General features: G+C 45.6%; 1 protein-coding gene across 1 annotated transcript in view; it reads right to left on the bottom strand.

Moving 5' to 3' along the window:
• Nucleotides 1–395: 395 nt before the first annotated feature.
• The window catches only part of LOC146189191 (uncharacterized), a 28,633-nt gene continuing 9,020 nt past the window's right edge, over nt 396–20,008 (bottom strand). Inside the window, exons 5-10 of the mRNA XM_084604079.1 lie at nt 17,191–17,268; nt 11,981–12,060; nt 9,769–9,885; nt 5,969–6,192; nt 3,646–3,805; nt 396–754 (exon numbers count right to left, since the gene is read on the bottom strand). Coding sequence (XP_084460205.1) covers nt 624–754; nt 3,646–3,805; nt 5,969–6,192; nt 9,769–9,885; nt 11,981–12,060; nt 17,191–17,268 — 790 coding nt within the window. The 3' untranslated portion in view covers nt 396–623. The remainder of the gene's footprint in view (nt 755–3,645; nt 3,806–5,968; nt 6,193–9,768; nt 9,886–11,980; nt 12,061–17,190; nt 17,269–20,008) is intronic.

Raw genomic sequence — 20,008 nt, 5'->3', positions numbered from 1 at the left:
TGCTTTGCACACAGCTACGTACACAATGTGCCAGTTTTAAAACTGCGTGCCCCACTTGACGAAGAGAGCATCATCCGTGATACATAGCCTCAGTGCACAAATTTGGTTTGGTTTGTGGGGTTTAACATCCTAAAGCAACTCAGGCTATAAGAGACGGCGTAGTGGAGGACTCTGGAAATTTCGACCACGTAGGGATCTTTAACATGCACTGACATCGCACAGCACACGGGTGTCTCCCTTTTCGCCTCCATCAAAAAGCGACCAGAGTGGTCAAGATTCCATCCCGCGTCCTTGGGCACAGTAGTCGAGCGCCCTAACCACTGCGTCACCCCGGCAGGGTCCAGTTCGCCTGACCGAGCCGAAGGTGCCAAAGGATGTGCGAGGCAGTTGCTTGGTGCTGCAAAGCATTCTTTGGTCATTTTATAATATTTATTTGACATTGCAGATACTATTACAGATCCAAGTCATTGATACATGCTAGGAGAGGGATTGTAGAGGGAGAGGGATTGCACAAAAAAGGGGGTGGGGTGAGGGGGGGCAAGAAAAGCACAGGCACAAGTAGCGCACAGAGCCCCATGCATGGGAATGGGCCGGCACTGGGATTCCGGATAGTTGTCCAGACATTACATACTGCAGTGGTTCTCGGTTAATCTCCTCTTCCTTCCGCCTCCTCGATCACAAGCCCCTGGCAACCACCTCTGAATGAATCCCAGCGCTTCAGAGAAATCCACCCCCAGCTTCTCGGAGATTGCATCTGCATAGAACAGGTGTACATTATGGATACATTTAAATAAATAGGAACACAGATAGGATACTGGGTTCCACATACTTCTATTGACATCATCATCATCATCAGCAGCAGCCTGACTATACCCACTGCAGGGCGAAGGCCTCTCCCATATTTCTCCAATTAACCCGGTTCTGTGCTAGCTGCATCCACTTGACCACTGCGGCTTCTTCACCTCATCCACCCAACTAACTTTCTGCCGCCCCCTGCTACGGTTTCCTTCCCTTGGAATCCAGTTTGTTACCCTAAGCGACCATCGGTTATCCTCTCTTTGCACTACATGTCCTGCCCATGCCCATTTCTTGTTCTTAATTTCTATTGACAACTGTGCATGAAAAAGCCAAACGTAAATTAGCTACGCTAACACTTCCGTTTTGTGTTGCGCATACTCATTTGAACACAGTCGCAGCTTAACACATTATGTGAAAGACTGCTTTGATCAAGTCATGCGAACGTTCCTACACGGACTAGGAGTAGCACAAAAAAAAAAAAATTAGGCACGAGTGATATCCTCATAGGCAATTGTATTTTTATGGCACATGGTATTTTACAGGTGATGTAATTTAACATCTTGTAATATTTAACGACACTGTTAAGAGCACCAAGTGTGTGGAACATCTTTTATTTGGTCATATACAGAATATACTTGTTTGTTCTTTATGGGCAAAAGCAGGACATGAAATAATCTAAAGTATATATTTTTGACCGCTGAGGACTTCTGTCAGAGATCGTGAGTAGTAATCTGGCTCTCTGGAAATAATTTCAGCCAAGTAAGCGCCTAAGTTTGGGACAAAGTGACAATGTTTTCATATGTGGACAACTCCTTTAGCCGACATTGGTGCCAGCAGTGGCTTAGAGGTAGAACGTCCATCTCGCGTGCAAGAGGACCGTGGTTCGAATCCCGGTGCCACGAAATTCCCCTCCAGATTAAAACAAAATGGAAAAAAAAAATAATAAAAATTGATCCGCATGGTGATGGAATCACGTAAACAGAGAGCAACCTTAAAAATGGTTGCTTGCAAGGCTTTACATTAGTTCCTAACTGTTTTATGACTACCAAGGTCGCAGCTGCTGAAAACAAACAAACAAAAAAGGCGCGCTGCCCTTTTCCCATCGCGCGCCAGAAAGCGTCAGTCAGGAGCTGGTTTCGACCGCCGTGCCACCTACCCCGGAAAGCGGCCGGGCGCCACCCACAATGTACAGCGGAGGCGGGGAGATTTCAAACTGAAGCTGGTTCTAGTAACGTTGCGCGCTAAGTGACAAAACGGGCAATTTCATCACGAATATGGACAGGATAGTCAAAGTAGCCGAGGAGTTCTATACTGACTTATATACAGTAGCTGACGTAGTCAGGACAATAATGAGATAGGCAGTAGTGAAGAGCAGTCAGGCATTCTGCCAGTGACAAAGTACGAGGTTAAGAAAGCTTTAGAAACTATTAAAAGCAGCTGGAGAGGATCAGATAACTGCAGATATGTTGAAGGACAGGTGGGGTATTGTGCTAGGAAAACCACTCTTAACTGCACCGTGGTGGGGCGAGATGGAAGTCAACTTTTAGGATGGCCAAGAGCAGAAGAAGGAAAAAAAAAGGGATGTGCTGCCTAGCACTGTGACTACAATCTGGAATGAGAGGCAGAAAATTGCTGTGAAGAACGACTGGAAGTGTCTTGGCATTCCCACTGTGTCAAACGTTGCTTCCGAATGTTGCGCTTGTGGACTTGATTACAGCTGAAGACAATTTCGTTACATTGTCGTGGTGCCCGAATTGACCGACCAAGAAATAGTTGGTCAGCCGATTCCTGAAGATAATACAAATGCTTTGTAGGCAGTTTTTCATGTTCCTACCGGCTGAATTGCTGTCCCCACCATGTGACCATTTTGTGGTGAGGACAGGAAAAGAACCTTTTTTGAGTGTCAGCCACGTGATGTCCTTGGCAAGCTGAATACAAGAAGCCTGCAGCTCCTGCTTCTGTGAGCTTTATCTAGCGCCAGCAGTAGACCTTGCGGGCTTTGTTCACACGCGATCTGCTCAAATACAGGCGACTTGAATCAAACATGGTAAGCAAAGGCTTATGCAAATAACCTTTCGCATTCTTGCCGGCATATGGAGAGGACACAGTCAGTTTCACCTAAAGCACGAGTTTTCACATGCGGCTAAAAGATGCCTTCGGAATAATTCTAATGTATCATCGTCACTGTGGCCTTTCCAATGCCGTCACCACTGCAGATTTTGGCGGTGCAGTGAAAGGTCGATGCGAGGAAAGAACTAGACTATTGCTTTACAACAATCAGCGAGCTCATTTGACGAGCTCGTCCCAATAGTTACAGAGCCGTGACGGCTTGTATTCAAGGCCACATTTCTAATCAAATATGTGCGCGCACCGCGCAAGCAATATGATGGCAGCTTATGGGAACCATCATTGGAAGACAACACGGCAGTTACTTAGCTTACAGCCCCGCAAGAAGCAATCCAACAAGTCATTCAGTGTCGGTGGAAAGCTCTTTTGAAACCTCAACTCCAGTTAGTTTAGTCGTAGAGAATGCACCCTAGTTAGATAAATATTGGCAATAGGCAGGAGCCTCCACGTCCGTTATATCCTGAAGTTAACCGTGAAGAACATGATACTTTTCCGTCTTAGAGTTCCTTCCTTGCATCTGTTGACACACTTATTTGCATATGCAGACGCGGCACAGCACGCAGGAGTAAATTAATTGCTTTCAGCACAGTTTACAAACTGGCTCCATATCAATCCGTGCAGCTGCAGTGGGTGCAAGTGCGAAAACGACACACGGCACAATTTGTCACAACCGGCACGCGAGCAGAGAAGAAACTACAAAGAAAAAATTAAACGACGTACCGGTTGCAACCCTGCACAATTTCATGTTGACGAACGGCCTCTTTCCTTTCTTCCCGTGCAAGCTAAACTGCTGCTGAACAGCAATACTCATTACGGCAGTCATGACGCTGCTGCCAACCTCCCTCAGTGACGTCCCACCAAGGCGCGTAAGACGCTTCCGCTGAAAACAAACAAGAAACGTACTTCAATTATTCAATTTTCATTTGGCACAAAAACATGTATTCAACTACTAAAATGAAGAGCAGAGAGAGGCTACCTTTCAAAATACCCTCCACAATATTTGTACAGCTCTTAAGACACCGTAGCTGTTTACTAGCTTAGACTGGTCACATTCGCAGTAGTTTTTCATGATCGACATTTTTTGGCGACACTGTTAGAGACCCCATTCTCCAGAAAGTCTGGCATCGGCAGGTGACATGGCCGGACACTGATCTGCTGGTGGGTTGTTTGATAACACGTGACCACAACAGATGGCCGACTTGACAGGAGCTGCCGACCAGGGCAGCGCCTTTGAGATGGGAGGACAAGATGGAAATTGGGTTCATGTCGGACATGCTATGTCTGTCTATGTCGGGTGGCCTTTCAAATAATGCGGTAGGTTACAACTGTATGTGAGAGCTAATAGAGGCACACATTAAGGGATTAGCAATTAAACAAGACGCACAGTGCATGCAAGCAAACGATCCGCAGAAGATGGGAGTTCATAACGACGTTACGTAACAGCTTTAAAGTTGATGCTTGTTTTCCCCAAACTTTTTAATAACGACGTTATGTAACAGCTTTAAAGTTGATGCTTGTTTTCCCCAAACTTTTTCCTCATGTTTGTGAATACGAAAAAAAATTTAGCTGCCCTGATAGCAATTAAGGAAAGAATCCCTTTTGCATTTTAACAACAACAACAAAAAAAAGTAAACTTGGTTGTTTCTAAACATTAACTGCACTTTCCTAGGAATTACTTCTGTCCTCGGCCCTGTCTAGTCCACCAGTATAATATGTGATGATTCTGCACCACCTACTTTATTTCATTTTCATATTTTCACAGTTCCTGGCAATCGGCCATATCACGAAATAATAATATAATTGCAAGGGGTATAGTAAGGCTGATGATGATGATGATAATGAGGTTCAAATTCTGCAACAAGTGTGGGATGTTGTGCGTGTTAAAGCTATGGGCTTTGCTTAGAAATGTCACAGTTTCGGACCAAGAGTTCTGGAGAGCAGGAACCTCCTTGCTTTCAGATATCTGTCCGGCACTTGGAACGAAAAAGCACGGTGTGTCGGATCGAACAGGAGACTACTCGCAAACTATTAAAAATTTCACATTATTTATTTACTTATACTTTCAATGATACAGTAGTGGAATAACGCCGCTAACGTTTAAAAGTGCTGGCCCAAGTTTCGGTTTTGTACTCGGCGGAATTTTTCAACCGTAAATAAAATTTTGCGCAGGCACGATACAGAAATGAGCGAGAATTCAATCTTGTCACAGCATGTAGAGCGACGATTTGGCACAGTTCGGCACCCCAATGGGTTCAGCAGTTTCACCCCTGCACACCGTCCTTGCTTCGTCCTGCAATGTCACTACGTGACATGCATTCACACATCCGCAAGAGAGAAGTTCACACTATGTGCAAGCTAAACAGCTGAGCTTCAAAGGAAAGCACGATCCTTCTAACTAAACCATTTACTCCACTGCAAGCCAAAGCACGTAAGTTAAATTAGCACAGCCTCGACGCCAACAGCTTAGGCCAAGGCCCAACAGTTCCATTGAATGCGCGAACAATTAAGCATAACCCTGCAAACTAGCAATGTATCACAGAGCTTCGAAGCTAACAAAAAAATGACACTATCTGGTCTCATCTGAAGCGTTATTAATGGTGTCAGGCCATGTGAACGTAGGCTGGCAAGGAATACAATACTGAAAAGCAGCAGAAACAGTGCCCCTACTGTCTTGGTGTAATCATTAACACCTCTTTTTAAAAATGCTCACTCTTGATTCAGCACTTCATTGTTCGAAGAGCACCTGTGTCGGGAGCCTTTATTGTGAAAGGCCACACTAGCCAATGTCATGGTAGCCATCTTATAAGTTGATCTACAGGCTTTGTTCGTTTACATTCATACACCACTTACAGTAGCGATCTTCAATACTGAAAACACATTTACTGACCATGACACGCAGCTACTCTTGGCCCCAGAGAACGTTTTTGCACATAGTACCTGAACAATGCCAAGCCCGCATCATTGCTAATCACTGCAGCTGCCGCGGCACGCATGCGCGCACGCAAATTAGACTATTAGCAAAATTAAAAATAATTAGACTTACTAAAGCAGCAGCCACGCGGTCATCTGCCAGAGCTGCTTCAGCTGCTTCCAGCTCCTCAATGGAGTGAGCTGGGAGGGTGGGAAGGTGCACGCTTGCCGCCGGAGAAGGTGCAGCTTGAGCACCTGAACACCTTGTGCACATTCTGTCCGAGCGCAGCTGATGCAACATAACACGCGCCTCCTGTCGTATCTCCAACAAGAGGTTGATAATCAGCTGCTGGATCGCTGAAATAAGACGCACATATTTACTCCACTAATGTCGCAGATATCATCTACGTTCATGCCCCAAAAAGTGCTAACAAAAGCAGTAAAAGGTTTCTCTGAGTGCATACTTTAGATTACCAACCGCAAAGTTTTCCACAAAAGCCGCATGGGATGCATACAGCGCACAAAAGAATAAAAACTGTATTCTCGTCAACAACCAGCCGGTTACGTCCATGCTTGTACTAGAAAGGTCTTTCTGCGTATCTCCAGCTTGGCCCCGTCCCGCATGGCCTTTTGGAAGCTGATCTGTTGCTGAATAGACCACTTATTGCCTGTTCTCCACATTACTTGTACTACCAAAGTCCATTTTCTTCTCTTAAAACCTTTCAATTTGCTTCCTTACTTATTCAGCTCTCTTCTGTATCTTCCCAATTCTACCTCTACCATTTTCTTCCGCCTCGACCTTTGCATCGGGTGAGGGGTAGCCAGAACCCCTCCTCTGCACTGTTGGAAACCGGTTGCTCTGTTTTTAAACCTTTTCTTCACATTCGAAGCCAAGCTTGAGTACATCAAAATGTCATGTTCTTTCAAGCGTTCTTTCCGAAAAAATCTACCAAGCTGACAAATTCAGGCTACCTCTAAACGGGTTCCTAAGCCCCTTCTTCAACACTTTCACACTTGTTAAATTGCATATACAATAAGTTCGTTTTTTATTCAACAAGCATTTTTTTCCAGCCCACAAATGTAGTTAAAATTCTTAATCCTTTCATTGCACCCTAACACGGTGTAATCCCCACTAGTAACCGGAGTGTAGCAGCTGTTACCGGGAGGGGAGGCCCAACACTGCCACAGACTTGACAGGTGCCAGTGGCAGCGAAAAGGCAGAGAAAGCAGGATGAGCAAGACTGCCGAACAGGGCATGTTAGCTGGTAGTCACCGGGTCACCTTGGAATCCGGTCAGCGTGTTTAGCAAAGTGTTTAGACAGATGCTCTAGGCTTTCTTAGGATGATGAGGCCTAATTAAGTTCTTGAGTACAATATTATCCGAGCAAATGAAGACGATATCTGAAGTACAGCATAAAGGACAGGAAAGCTTACAGTATGCGAAGAAACTCGCTACAAAGAAAAGGAGAAAGATGGCACAGTAGTCTAATGCACAGTCCAGCGGGGCTCATCTCTCTGCCCTTGGCCCGTGTTCGAAACCCACAGGTGGCGAGCTTCTTTTTGCAAGCAATTTCTAAAAGGAGGCTTCAAAGCCACCTCGCAAAAATCCAAGAATATGGGTAGTAATGCTTCTGCGAAAAGAAAAAAGTGCAAAATAAAAGTGCAGTTACATGGCCTCTATAGCAGTAGAAGTAAAGGATGGCGAAATGCCGCGAAATTCAGCGAAGGTTTGGCTTGGTTTGTGGGGTTTTAATGTCCCAAAGAGACTCGAGCTATGAGAGACGTCATAGTGGAGGGCTCTGAAATTTCGACCACTAGGAGTTTGTTAATGTGCACTGACATCACACAGCACAGAGATGCCTTGCTTTCTGCCGCCATAGAAAAGCGGCCGCCACGACGGGCTTCGATCCCGCATCCTTGGGCACAGCAGTCAAGCACCCTAACCAGTGCAACACCGCGGCGGGGTTACATTCAGTGAAAGCTGGGCTGCATGTCAGCGCCGTTTTGATTGCTTTCGTGACTTTTCAGGGCATTTGTCGTATAGTACCAGGTAGCTTTTGAAATCAATTCACATTTTCATTTTATAAACCGCAAGAGACACATCAGTTGTGCAAATGGATTGTACAGTAAAGTGAACATTGTGTTCATAATAAGCATAATGATTACACCATTCTTTAACCAAATTAAGCAATCAATTTTGCTTTTTATTATAAGGAGCAATATTGTGCAATTGAAAGCCATCTGCATAGGTGAGCGAAGTCTTATATTCTTTTCTGTTAACAGTGCAGTCCGCAATATCGAACCTCAAAATTGCACACGAGAAAGTTCGTTGTGTGGGCTTTCCCACATTGCATATCTATGAAATGGAATCACTGCCAGTGACATGGTCACCCAGATCATATTGGCAGGGTTTTCACTAACAAGGAGCAAGGAACAATGCAGTCTACATAGCTACATTTGAATATATGTTATAGCTGGATCCTGTAACTACACGTGCCTCGTTAATACGGATATCTTGGTTCCCTAGCGAAACTGTTCACAAGACAAGTTGTCCGTATCAACGAATCTTGAGCTGCTTTCTACGTACAACAACCTGCGGATAGTTTTCTTCATAGCCACTCCAGACGATACGGAAAAGAGCCAAGTGGCTGCTGGAAAACTTTGTGCTTAAGGCACGAAACCGCAAAAGAAAAGGGCAAACGCTCAGTGATTTACAATATTTAACTTTGTTCTTCTACAGTCCTGCTCTCGAAATGCGGGAAATGTAACTTCTGATAGCATAGATCGAGGTTTCTTCTCGTAACTGTCCATATTAACGTGACAAAAATACACGCATCTCAATGGGCCCTCTGCTTTACTTCTTGTCCACTGTCCAGGTAGCGAGTTTCTATACTAACGTTGCTTGAACACATTGAAAAACTTTGGTCCTTGAAAATATTGTCCATAATTTGAGTAATCCGTATTAATTACACGACTGTATTTCAATTAGTAAAATGTTTTTATTCGGGATATGAGCCTCATGTAAAAGTTAAAAAAAAGAAGGCACCGTGCCCCATTTTTGCATATTACGAAACTTTTCATTCTGGTGTCTTATTTTTATGCCCATGCCTTTTGCAAACTTCCAGCCTGTTTTCCCCGAAAAGTTTGCACTCAACCATTTTTTCATGTGTATATTTTTAGGCGAAATATGATTTGCATATATAAAATAACATTTAGGTAGCTACATTTTGACATATGCTACACCAGGATTGTTTAAATACTCCATTCACTAAAGAAATTTTTTCAAGACCTCTTACACATTGCTTTTTTTTTTTTCCATGGTCCCGAAAGAGTTTATTAAAACCCCTTCGTATAGTGTGCACATGCAGGACATGCTTCACGACGCCAATGCTCGATCTCCTGAGCAATCTGCAGCAACATTATGGGCCCCACTTTCGTCCATGAAGCGAGGTGAAAAAACTGATGCGCGTACTGTGCACCACTCTTCCAGCCACATTCTAACTTACTGCTCATTAGTGAATGCAATCACAGCACATGCCACCTACAAAACCCCCCTCCTCCACTTCCATCGTGCTTTCCCATTCCCCAGGAGATCAGGGCAATGCAAGGAGTCCGTCCACCTTTCCATTTCCACTCATCATCACCACAGGAGAGCAGGACTACGAGTGATTGAATGTGTCCTATAGCAGATCTTGCTGAAAAATAAAACTATAAAAAAGAAGTGGCCCGCCCTTTACACTGCGCATACTTTGAAACTGACCACTGTCAATGCCAAGGTCACGTGACCTGGTGGGCGCCATGTGACTGCAGCATAGCAACTTAGGCCACCAAGTGGCCTGTGACCACTGCCACAGTCAAGGTAACGTGAAGTGACGTCAAGGTCACGTGACCTACCCCCCCCTTTCAAAATGCCAGTGAAGTGAAGAGCCTCACGTGTGGCGCCTTCGATATCTTCAATGGGCTCGGGCCTGTCCACCACATCCTGGTCCCCGCTACCATCCGCCATTTCTTCTTCTTGGGTGTTGCTCCTCGAACTGTTGTCCCGTGAGGCTGAAGGCAAGCACGAGACATGGTGTGGTGTAAGTAGCAGCGCGAGATACGTACAAAACTCTGCTCATCAAAGCGGCGCTAATGACGGGTGTAAAAGAGCTACTCAGACTCAACTCCCGCAGCTGAGCCGAACAGAACAGCAGGAGGCTCACACTCGAACCTGCGACATCCAGGCATTGAACGTGTTGGATAAAAATTATCTGAGCTCCAGGATATTCTCCTTCATGTACCGTAACTGCAGTGATGCATAATAACGAAGCACATAATTATTAAGAGATAGAGGATAACAACATCCAACATCCTAAAGTTACAACCTAACCTAAACCTAAAACTAAAGATAGTAGGATGTTGTATGGTGTTTGTAACTAAACATGGCTAATTTTGGTGATCTGTGAATGTCAAACACTCATAAAACTGAGGCATCAATATCCATGCGCATATCGAGAACGGAACTGCGGCATCAACTGTCACTGCCGCATAATAACACTTGATATTATATGACTCTTTTGCTTCTAGAGCTGGACTTCTTCCAGGATGGCTCCCGCAGTCCTGGCAACTAATGGTTTGATCTTAATTAGGTATATATGCCGTACTAGAAGGCCGTTTCTGGAAGTACGCAAGCAACTCATGGGGTTCTGGAAACCGAACCAAAAATTATTTACATTTTTACACTTCACATCCCAGGTGCTACGTCAAGCCTCACAGGGATAACTAAACGGTGCAAGAGAAGTACAACACCCCACTTTCTGACCCCTTCTCCGACAGTCGGACACTGGGATTTGTCAATATGTGCACCCGGACGGAGACAAGCCCCCTTGGCAAAACACTGGTAAGTGAAGCCTTGCTTCCTTTTTTTTTCGTTTAAGTTTATAGCGAAAAAAAAAAAAAAAAAAAAATCTTTCCCATCTCTTCTACTGTGGGTCCCTATCAACTAAAACAACGTTTTTAAAAGCTTTATAAAGTAAAACCCCGTTAATATGTAGTTGGCGGGGACGCGGCAAAAGTATGTACTATCCAGCAGTACACCTTAACTGATTACAACAAATTTGCCATTACTCACCCTTCAAAAGCAAAGAAAAAACCAGGCACTGTAAATTTTCCGTGAATACACGTACACATGCACTTTATTCCCGTCCTGCCGACCAGAAGTCGGTCATTTTCAATTGCCGCCGTGGCGGTTGTGCGGCGACAACAGCAGTCTCAAAATCAATGAGACCGGGAGCAAGCTTGTCCATAAGGCCCAACTTGTCAGCGAATGCTCTCATCGCAGTTAATGCCTGAGCGGATTCCATCACAGTAGGGCTTGAATCGGCTCTTTCCAAGTCATCGCCACTGTCCTCATTCTCGATATCTTCATTGCTTTGGGGAGGGGCATAGTGCCGCCCGTTCACACTCACGCAACAACCGCTTCGCAAAGCAACACTGCTTAATACAGACGATGCAATCACCTGTTGCGCACCACATCCACAAAGAAAAGAAAGGAAGATGGGCTACGTGGCAACTGCCATGGAGGCAACTGCACGCGTACCGCGAAGTCACGTGGGTGGGTTGGGGTGACTGTGATGGTTACTAAGATAGGGCTGCCAACGATATTGAAGCGGCAGACGATTCTCGGGCTGCCTATTGACATGGACATCACCATGGCGAACAGTGCTCGTTGGAACATGGTCAAAATAACCGCATACTTTCTCTAGAATACTTTCTAGTATACTATAGTTGTATCACCGGCAGTCCGCGCGTTCATGACGCTTTTTGGAAAGGTGAAAAGGTTTTGCGTCGCAGCACGGCCTCAGCCGAACTGCAATGAAAAGTGCGCATTAACAGGTAGGAACTTCACGAGCCACTACACCTTAAGCGGTCAACCAATACATGGGCTTCAATAGCGGCTCAGCCGGGGAATCTTCACAACTATGCTTTAACCGCAACTTCTTGGTAAGCGGGTACATATTAACAAGGTTTCACCGTAGGAGGTAATATTTTCACTCTCTGCTTCCTTCACAAGTGACTCATGAATCTGCAGAGGCATGAAAGTGCGCCCAAATCGAGGTCGAGCTGGAAACAGTATCGCAGGTAGACAACGTAACTTCACACATACCTGCATCGAGCATGGCACAGATTTTTGCCACTCCTGAGGGACCGCGTGCCTTCCTCAAAATACGACTGCTATTTCGAGGACTGGAAAAAAAAAAAGAAACGAGGTTGGCCAGAACAAAATGGTCACTTTAAACATTCTGGTATTGCAGAGGAGATTATCAACGCATCCCTAATCCCAGTGCCACCTTACCTTTCACGGTTGGCATACTACACTGGGGTGAGGAAAACTACCTGGCTCTGGGACCGTCTCCATTCCTGGTAAAAGACAGCCACCTTACTTCTCTTTGACTAGCTATTAAAGGCATCAATACCGGGTTCACAATGACAATCTGCACTGTTCCTGCAGGAAGCCAGAAAGCTTTGCAAAAGCTGTAACTGACCACAGTGGATATCATGGCTGTGGATGCTGTAACCAAGAGAGGCACCTGAATTGATGATGATGATGATGACAGGCTTAAAGGGGCACAATGACGTTCGCCAGGCCACTAATTTCAGCCAACCTCCAAGTTCCTTACACCATTCCGACGTCAGTTCAAAAAGAAATACAAAAATCGGCGTGCGGAAACGAGAGTTATTCGGTTTATAAAATATTAAATACAAGAAAAAAATAACAGCAAGTCTGGGCTGGTGTGAGAAGGATTCCCTCTCCCATTTCACTCGCCCAGTGCTAGTTTTGGGTGAAACCTATGAGAAACGCAGCTTTCTGCTGACGTATCGGAAGCTATCCACCATGATTGCCTGTCCAACTCAACCTGTCGCCGCACTTTTTTTGGCAGCGTCGTTACCATGGTAACGACGTTGTGCGAAGCTGTGCTATGAGGACCGGCTTCTCCGTCTGCCCAAAGCTAGCCTAGCCCACCGGACGCTGCTCCACACCATCTTTGTCATCTAAGTGTAGTGCCCACATATCGTTCAATGCTGACAAATATTTTCCAATCCAATTGCGGGGGTGTCGACGAGGTGGACCCGACAGTCGGCAAATCTGCATCGCCGTTTTGGTGTTCTGCCAGCGTACATCACTGCTGCTGTCACGGATCACTCGAGCGCTACTTGTGCGAAAGTTCAAGAGCGAGTGCGAAACGCGAAGACAGATGAATGGCATACAGAAGCTAAGGTGAAGCCTGCCCTGTACCTGTACAGGGTCGGCAAGGGGATCGCTCGTGAAGTGAGCGCGCTTCACAAGCGATCTCGACAAACTAGTGCCATCTTTGCAGCGTCGGCAGAAACGATCAGCATTTGATTTTAGACTGTCCAGCGATTTTGCCGACCTCAGAGATCCGAACATTGTCAGCTGCCTTGGCATTTGAGGAGCCTGCGGGAATGACCTTTGTGCTTGTGACCGTGCAGCCTGGACAGCGAATTCGCTGACTTTTTCTCTCTTTTTTCTCTGTTCTTTTTTCCTTTAATTTTTGCCTCTGCCGCGTCAGAAGGCAGCGGCGATAGTGGCGCCCTGCTACGAAGGGCAAAGCCACCATCACCATCATCGATCACAGCAAGCAGACGCTCCACCGAACTTGTTGACAATCCCTCATTTACTGGAGTTTACAGTCCCTATTTTTACAAGCACTTCAGGAACACACACCTTTTATTTGTTTTCTGCATAGTAACTTGAAGAACAGTCGAATGTAAAATCTAAAGTGAGTGTTCAACCAATCAGCGCCCAAGCGAGAAGGAAACGTCATATCCGTTAACGAACTTCGCCGTCATGTGTCGCTCACATGGGTGCCAAAATGCCTATTATTGAAGCGGATTAAAATATTAGGCACTATGATTTCGTCGTTATGATTGGGCTTTGGGGCATCGAGAAGGTATAAAGAACCTAGAGCGGCTGGAATTAGTGGTCTGGCGAACGTCACGGCGCCCCTTTAAGTTTCCTGAGCTGCACCCTCCTCACCCAGCCCATCGTGATGCATTACATTATTCTAAAGCTGATGACTGAAACCACACTGGCGTTTCACCATTTACATCCCTGGACACATTACTTGACTGAATACATGAACACAGTCTATCATACTCGTCCAGAGTGCTCGAGCAGTGCTGTATGGAAGGAGTGGTGTTTCCTAGAAAGAAGCTGAGTTAAGACTCAACTCAATGTGCTCTGCAGCACACCGCTCCAGAGCTCTGGACTAGGTAAATGAGACCAACTCTGTACATTTGCCACAGGTCAGCAGAATCGCACGTGAATCGACTACCTTGGGTTCACTCAAGCTCACCTTGAGATCATGTTCAGAGTTGTGAGTGAGTGCAGAACCAGGTCACGACCCAATTCATGAGTGAATCCGGAGTAACATTCGCATCGCGGTAAGAGAGGAAAGTTCAGGCTCAGACCAAGATTTGTGTTTGGTCGTGAGAGTTTGTACTTTCTCTCTCATTTACGACAGTGAAGAGGAGGAAATATTTACAGTGAGGTAAAAAATCACGCGAGGTGCTTCGCCCATATCATGGAAAATGACCAAACAAACCATTTGAAGCGCAAGAAACAGCCTTCTTTGCCTAAACATGGTCAGTGCCACTTGGCCTGAAAGAAATCGCTGAGCTCGCTGAACTCAGCGAGCTCAAGCTGGACATGAGATGAAACAAGCAAGCAAGTCCGAACTTGCCACGAGTTGATATGAATGGCTGAATCCAGAGGAGTAGTGAGTCAAAATGAGTGAGTGAGCTCGAATGAGCCGCGAGTCGAAGCAATTCTTTTGAGTTGCAATAAGCTCCAGATGAGTTGAGAGTTGGAGCGAGTTTCAGTAAGTTGCGAGTCTAAATAAATTAATTTATGAGTTCGGTGAGGCCGGGATCTACGAGTGCGAGTTTGAGTGAGCGTACAGGTTGACCAAACTTTTGTGAGTGAGCCTGAGCGAGCACCTGCAAATTTGACGTGTTGCAACAGTAACGGACAGAATGACACAGGCCATGCTTCCATGTACAAACTCTTGTGTCTAAGAAAATACAAATGTTTGGTGTCTTTAAGCGCAAGGACAAAAGTAAACCTTAACTGCAAAGGCATTACCCGCATATTTTTTGCCACATAGTCTCAGAAGACTTTGGCTGCCTAAGCATGGCACATATTGCCACGAAGAAGAGCTTGATCAAAGGAAAGTGACAGAGCTTTAGTCGTTTCTACTATGCCTGCGGCCAGTAAGCCTGAAATCCGTACCGGTGAAGGAACTGTGTAAAAAGGTATTTTACAATTTTTCAAGTGTCCCGCCATGGTGGTGCACTGGTTAGGGTGCTCAACCGCTGTGTCCAAGGGTGCAGGATCGAATACCAGTTGTGGCGGGTTGCTTTTCGATGGGAGAGAAGCAAGGCGCCCGTGTGCCGTGTCAGTGCATATTAAAGAACCCCGGGTTGTCGGATTCCCTGCAGCCCCACACTACATTAAATCCCATAAACCAACCAAGAATTCTTCAAGTGGTTCTTTGGATACTTGCTTCATTACAGCATCACATAACCTTGACTGACGTCATTTAGGGCCTGCTAAGGTACTCTGCACAGCAATCTGACAAACTCTATTGAGTTAAGCAAACAGTATATGCATGCGCATGGTTACGCGCTTCGAAAAGCATTGACTGAAACACGGTCCTGTAGGCAGACTTAGTGCCCTTCCATCTGAATGTTACCTCAGAGAGCCATAAAGCTGCCGGTACAGATGAGCTGAAGGGTAATGTCTGAAATGATAGATCACAACTGCCCGGAGCAAGAGGGGAAGCACATGAAAGCTAGTGGCTGCTACTAAAGCAATAGAGTCAGAGCCCACAAGAGCAGAGAAACCCAGTGGCATCCAGTGGTTTCACGAAATTTCCCGTCTGGCCGAAAGATTGGCTACGTCCAAGGTCGCACAACATCACCAAGCACTAACTAGGTTGAAAGAGCGATGACATCAGGAGACCCCGTCTACAGTGGGATACAACTCAAGAAAAAAATGGCAGGCATCCCTCAAAGAAGGCCCTTCAGCCAATGGCGTCGACCAATCCTCGGGAAGCCATGGTTATTTCAGTGAAATGTGAGGCAGGTCTCGCAACACCCTGGGCGGAAGAAGTCCCTCGCTGCTTTCACATGACACTGCTCGGCTTAGCACGAACGCAGTGGGCCACCCGGCGGAGTACAGAACATAAGTGTTATCTACTCCCATGCTGTACACTGCAATGCAGCCTTAATGTTTCAGTGGAGGCTAGACCTTAGGTTACACTCAAGTTAAGTTACACTTAAGTGGAGGCTATACTCGCCCAGAAGGAAAAGAACAAGCGCCAGCCTCCAGCCTCCAGCCTGGAGAGATGGTCCTCTGCTTTATAAGATATGTATCTGGCTCCTGGGGAAAGCCACACTGCAGTGTGGACATTTGTGGCATGCACAACATTACATGGCCGGGTGTGAAAATATATGCTGACACGTTTTCCCCCGCTGCAGTGGTTCAGTGGTCAAAGTGCTCGACTGCTAAGCCCAGAGACCCAGGCTCAATCCCAGCAGGGGCGACCACATTTTGAAGGAGACAAAACGAAGGACGCCCATGCAGTATGCAATGTTAGTGCACATTAGTGATCAGGTGGTAGAAATTATTCGAAGCCCTCCGTTACAGCATCCCTCATAGCCAGCATTGCCTTGGGACCCCATAAACCAAACCCACACATTTCATTGTCAGCTACTCTTTCCTCTGTGATGAGCGAAGACTTTTCTCAATGTTTTCATTTTCAATGCTGTGAACGAACCACTTTAAAGTAAAAACAGCGATCACTATATAGCCACTGTTATGCATAATATTATAGAATGGGGATGCACAAAGTATTTTCTTAACTGCCACACTGCACTGGCACTTGCAAGAAAGCAAAAGACAAACACCAAGTAGTACAAAATGTGTGAGGTAATAGCAGAATTTCTGAGAATCATGATGAGCATACTGCAAACTAGCTCAAGAGGAGCCTAGTTATCAATCATTTATTGGTCACAAAAAGCACAAAACATCTTTTGCGCTTCACCAAACTGTGGTCACAGCAGGGCGATTCAATCCCGCAAACGCACACTTGGCAAGCAGCCAAACGCTCCGTCCACTGAACGTTTGTAGCGAGAAATTAACGTTTGTTATAACGTTTATAATGTACTTGTTATAACGTTTATAATGTACTTATAAATGGTTGGACAAACGCAGTAATGTTTGTCCAAACTGGACAGCTATGAATCATATACTACAAACACATTCCCACACACTAGAAATAGCTCACTCACGTGACTGCATCGTCACTTGCTCCAGGCTCGCCCTCGGCAATCACTGCAACAGCAGTTTCATTTTCTTGTGGTTCCTCACTGGAAAAATTGTACCACATGTAACAAATCAAGCGCACTGGCATGTTTTTGTTTATAAGGTATGTTTTTGTTTGCAACGCATCAGCCACAACAAAAATACCATTACGACCGCTGCAGCCAGAAAAGATAACTTCAATGGATATCGAATTTTAACCAAATCATATGCAGCGATTGCAGAGCTGACGGCACCAACTACGGACGACGCAGTGGCCAGGCACATCAGAAAGAGGCTGAAGGGAATGCGGGAAGTTGGAATAGAAATTCAAATTATATGGACACCGGGACATACTGGCACGGACGGGGGAAACGCAGCCGCTCAAGCGGGTGGGCTTGCTGAAACGTACAATGCCCCACACCCCAACTCCATGCCTAAACCGATAGACTTAAATCCTTACCAAACAATGCTCTCTAAAGGCTCCCCTGGCAGATCGATGATGCACTATGTACGCACCAAAATGAAACACGACAGTAAACTTAAATTACATGAAGCGACACCAACGCCGGTGTTTGAGGACACGAAAGGGCTCACTCGACCACAAGAGATATTTCTCAACAAAGTAATAACAAACGCTGCTTACACACCGCACATACTTGACAAGTGGTTTCTCCGAAGACCCGAAACACTCAAACACAACATATACACGCACTGTCAGGAACAGTGTACAGCAGACCTAGAACATCTTATATGGCAATGTCCATCGTTTTCACGAGGAAGAAACAAAATTACGCATATTCCACACGACGACATGCCCACATTAGCAGGTCAGGTTATATCAAGCACCGAAATACAACCCTCCATTGCTACATACGGCAGTGAGAGCGGCCTGCTTCGAGTAGTGCGAGAGAGGTCGACTTACAGCGCGAAGATCGGCCGCATGGCAAGCAACAAGCAACAGCTTGAAGAACCGTTAAGATGAAGTTACACTCCCATCCCTCCTAACTCCCCAAGAACCCAAACAGCGGCCGAGAGCCATCCCTTCCTTTCAATAAAGGCTTCATTCATTCATTCATCCACCACCTGCCCACACTACTGCGCATCTTTTTTCATTTTTCATCCAGACTGCGAAAGACTGGAATGATCTTCCCCCTCAAGCCATGCTCCACTCCAATCCACAAGATTTTAAGTCCATAGGGAAAATAATTTATTTGTGATAACTAATGTATAACTTTGATATTATGCCGCTATCCCTCATGTAATACTCCACAGGTGGTGTCTTTGAGGTGTATTCTAAATAAACAAATGAATAAATAATCACGCAGTTTACATGCCAGCACAAAGCAGGGCAAGAAGTCCAGTTAGCTGCTAAACATCAGTGAACATTGTTACAAAAACAAAAAGGAGATGCTCGATGTTTACATCAGGTCAGGCACGTGTGCACATGCTTTTTGAACAGCAGCACGCATGGAGTTTTACCATTTAGAGTTTTACCATTGGAGATTTACCATTTTACCAAAAAACTCTTGAAATGCTCATCAAGCACCTGAGAAACGAGCAGAGCAGTGAAGGAAAAACCTGTAGTGAAATGCCACAATAAAAAAAACTTGACTGTCAAAAAAAGTTCTAAGCAAGCCTGGCCAGATGTCACTAATTTGACACCACTCAATGAAAAGGAAAGAACTGAAAAAAGGAGGCAGAACCGGAAGCAGAGCCAAAGACAGCATATATAATATCAGCCTATAGGTGCAGACTGGTAAGTGGTACTATTACTATCTTTTCTTATTAATGCAAAAGCCTTTAATGCCTCATCGTTGTCAGCAGGAGCTGTCGGCAGAAGGTGCCACACTTTCGAGGTAGATAGTTAAAAATAAATGAATAGACCCTGTCTCCACCGGGAATCGAACCTCCATCCCTTGGATCCCCAGCCCAGCGCTTTACCAAATCCGCCACATCCCGGATCGTGAAACGTTCATCATAACTCCCCTTGTCTACCGAGAGGATGATGGCGGGATTCCGCAAGTGACAGATACCATGCCTTTAATTTCCTGTAAATGAATTATAGAACACCAGTGCACTTTGATGCATTCAATGGAATGCTGGTTGTGTTCGACAAGAGGCGTGCCATGTACCGTCACGACAGGCCATGAGGTCACCAGGCGATTCATGCATATATGAACCTAAACCCACTGGGTGTCCGATACAGGCGTCTGTGTGGCGCGTTTCATTTGCCGCTTCCTCGAACGCTACACCACACAACAAACAGAAGCAGACCCAGATGTCTAGGAGGCGTTAGTACCGCCATCAGCTGCATTTGAAATTGATTTACAGGAAAAGAAAGGCACAGTATCTGTCACAATTCTCCGTGGACACATGTACCACGCCATAAAGGAAGGGAGGAAGATGGGAGTGAAAGAGGGAGTGAAAGAGGGAGATAGAGGTGCCGTAGTGGAGGGCTATGATCCACCGCGCTATAATGGCTTTTGCCTCATCGCACTTTAGCAGTCCAATTGCCCTCTACAATTTTTTTACTCAGATATTTTCCTACGACATCTATCGCTTCCTGCAGCAAAGATTCGAGCTGGCCATCGCTGCCACGGTTGACCCAGATCATGATATTGTCGGCGTAAATTGTGTGATAGACGTTTTCTACTTTTTTTGAGCTTATACAACACGCCGTGTCTCAGCGCCAACGCCGCAACTATGCGACAGATGTAGCAGTCCTCGCTGCTTTTGCTTTCAGAACATAGCACAATATAGTTTATGCTTAAAAATAGCACGTGGTTAGCTTAGAACAACGGAATG

This window comes from Amblyomma maculatum, chromosome 5 (assembly GCF_055883805.1).
Source record: "Amblyomma maculatum isolate TAMU_Amacu chromosome 5, ASM5588380v1, whole genome shotgun sequence".
Lineage (NCBI taxonomy): Eukaryota > Metazoa > Arthropoda > Arachnida > Ixodida > Ixodidae > Amblyomma > Amblyomma maculatum.
This window is presented reverse-complemented; position numbering and strand designations above follow the sequence as displayed.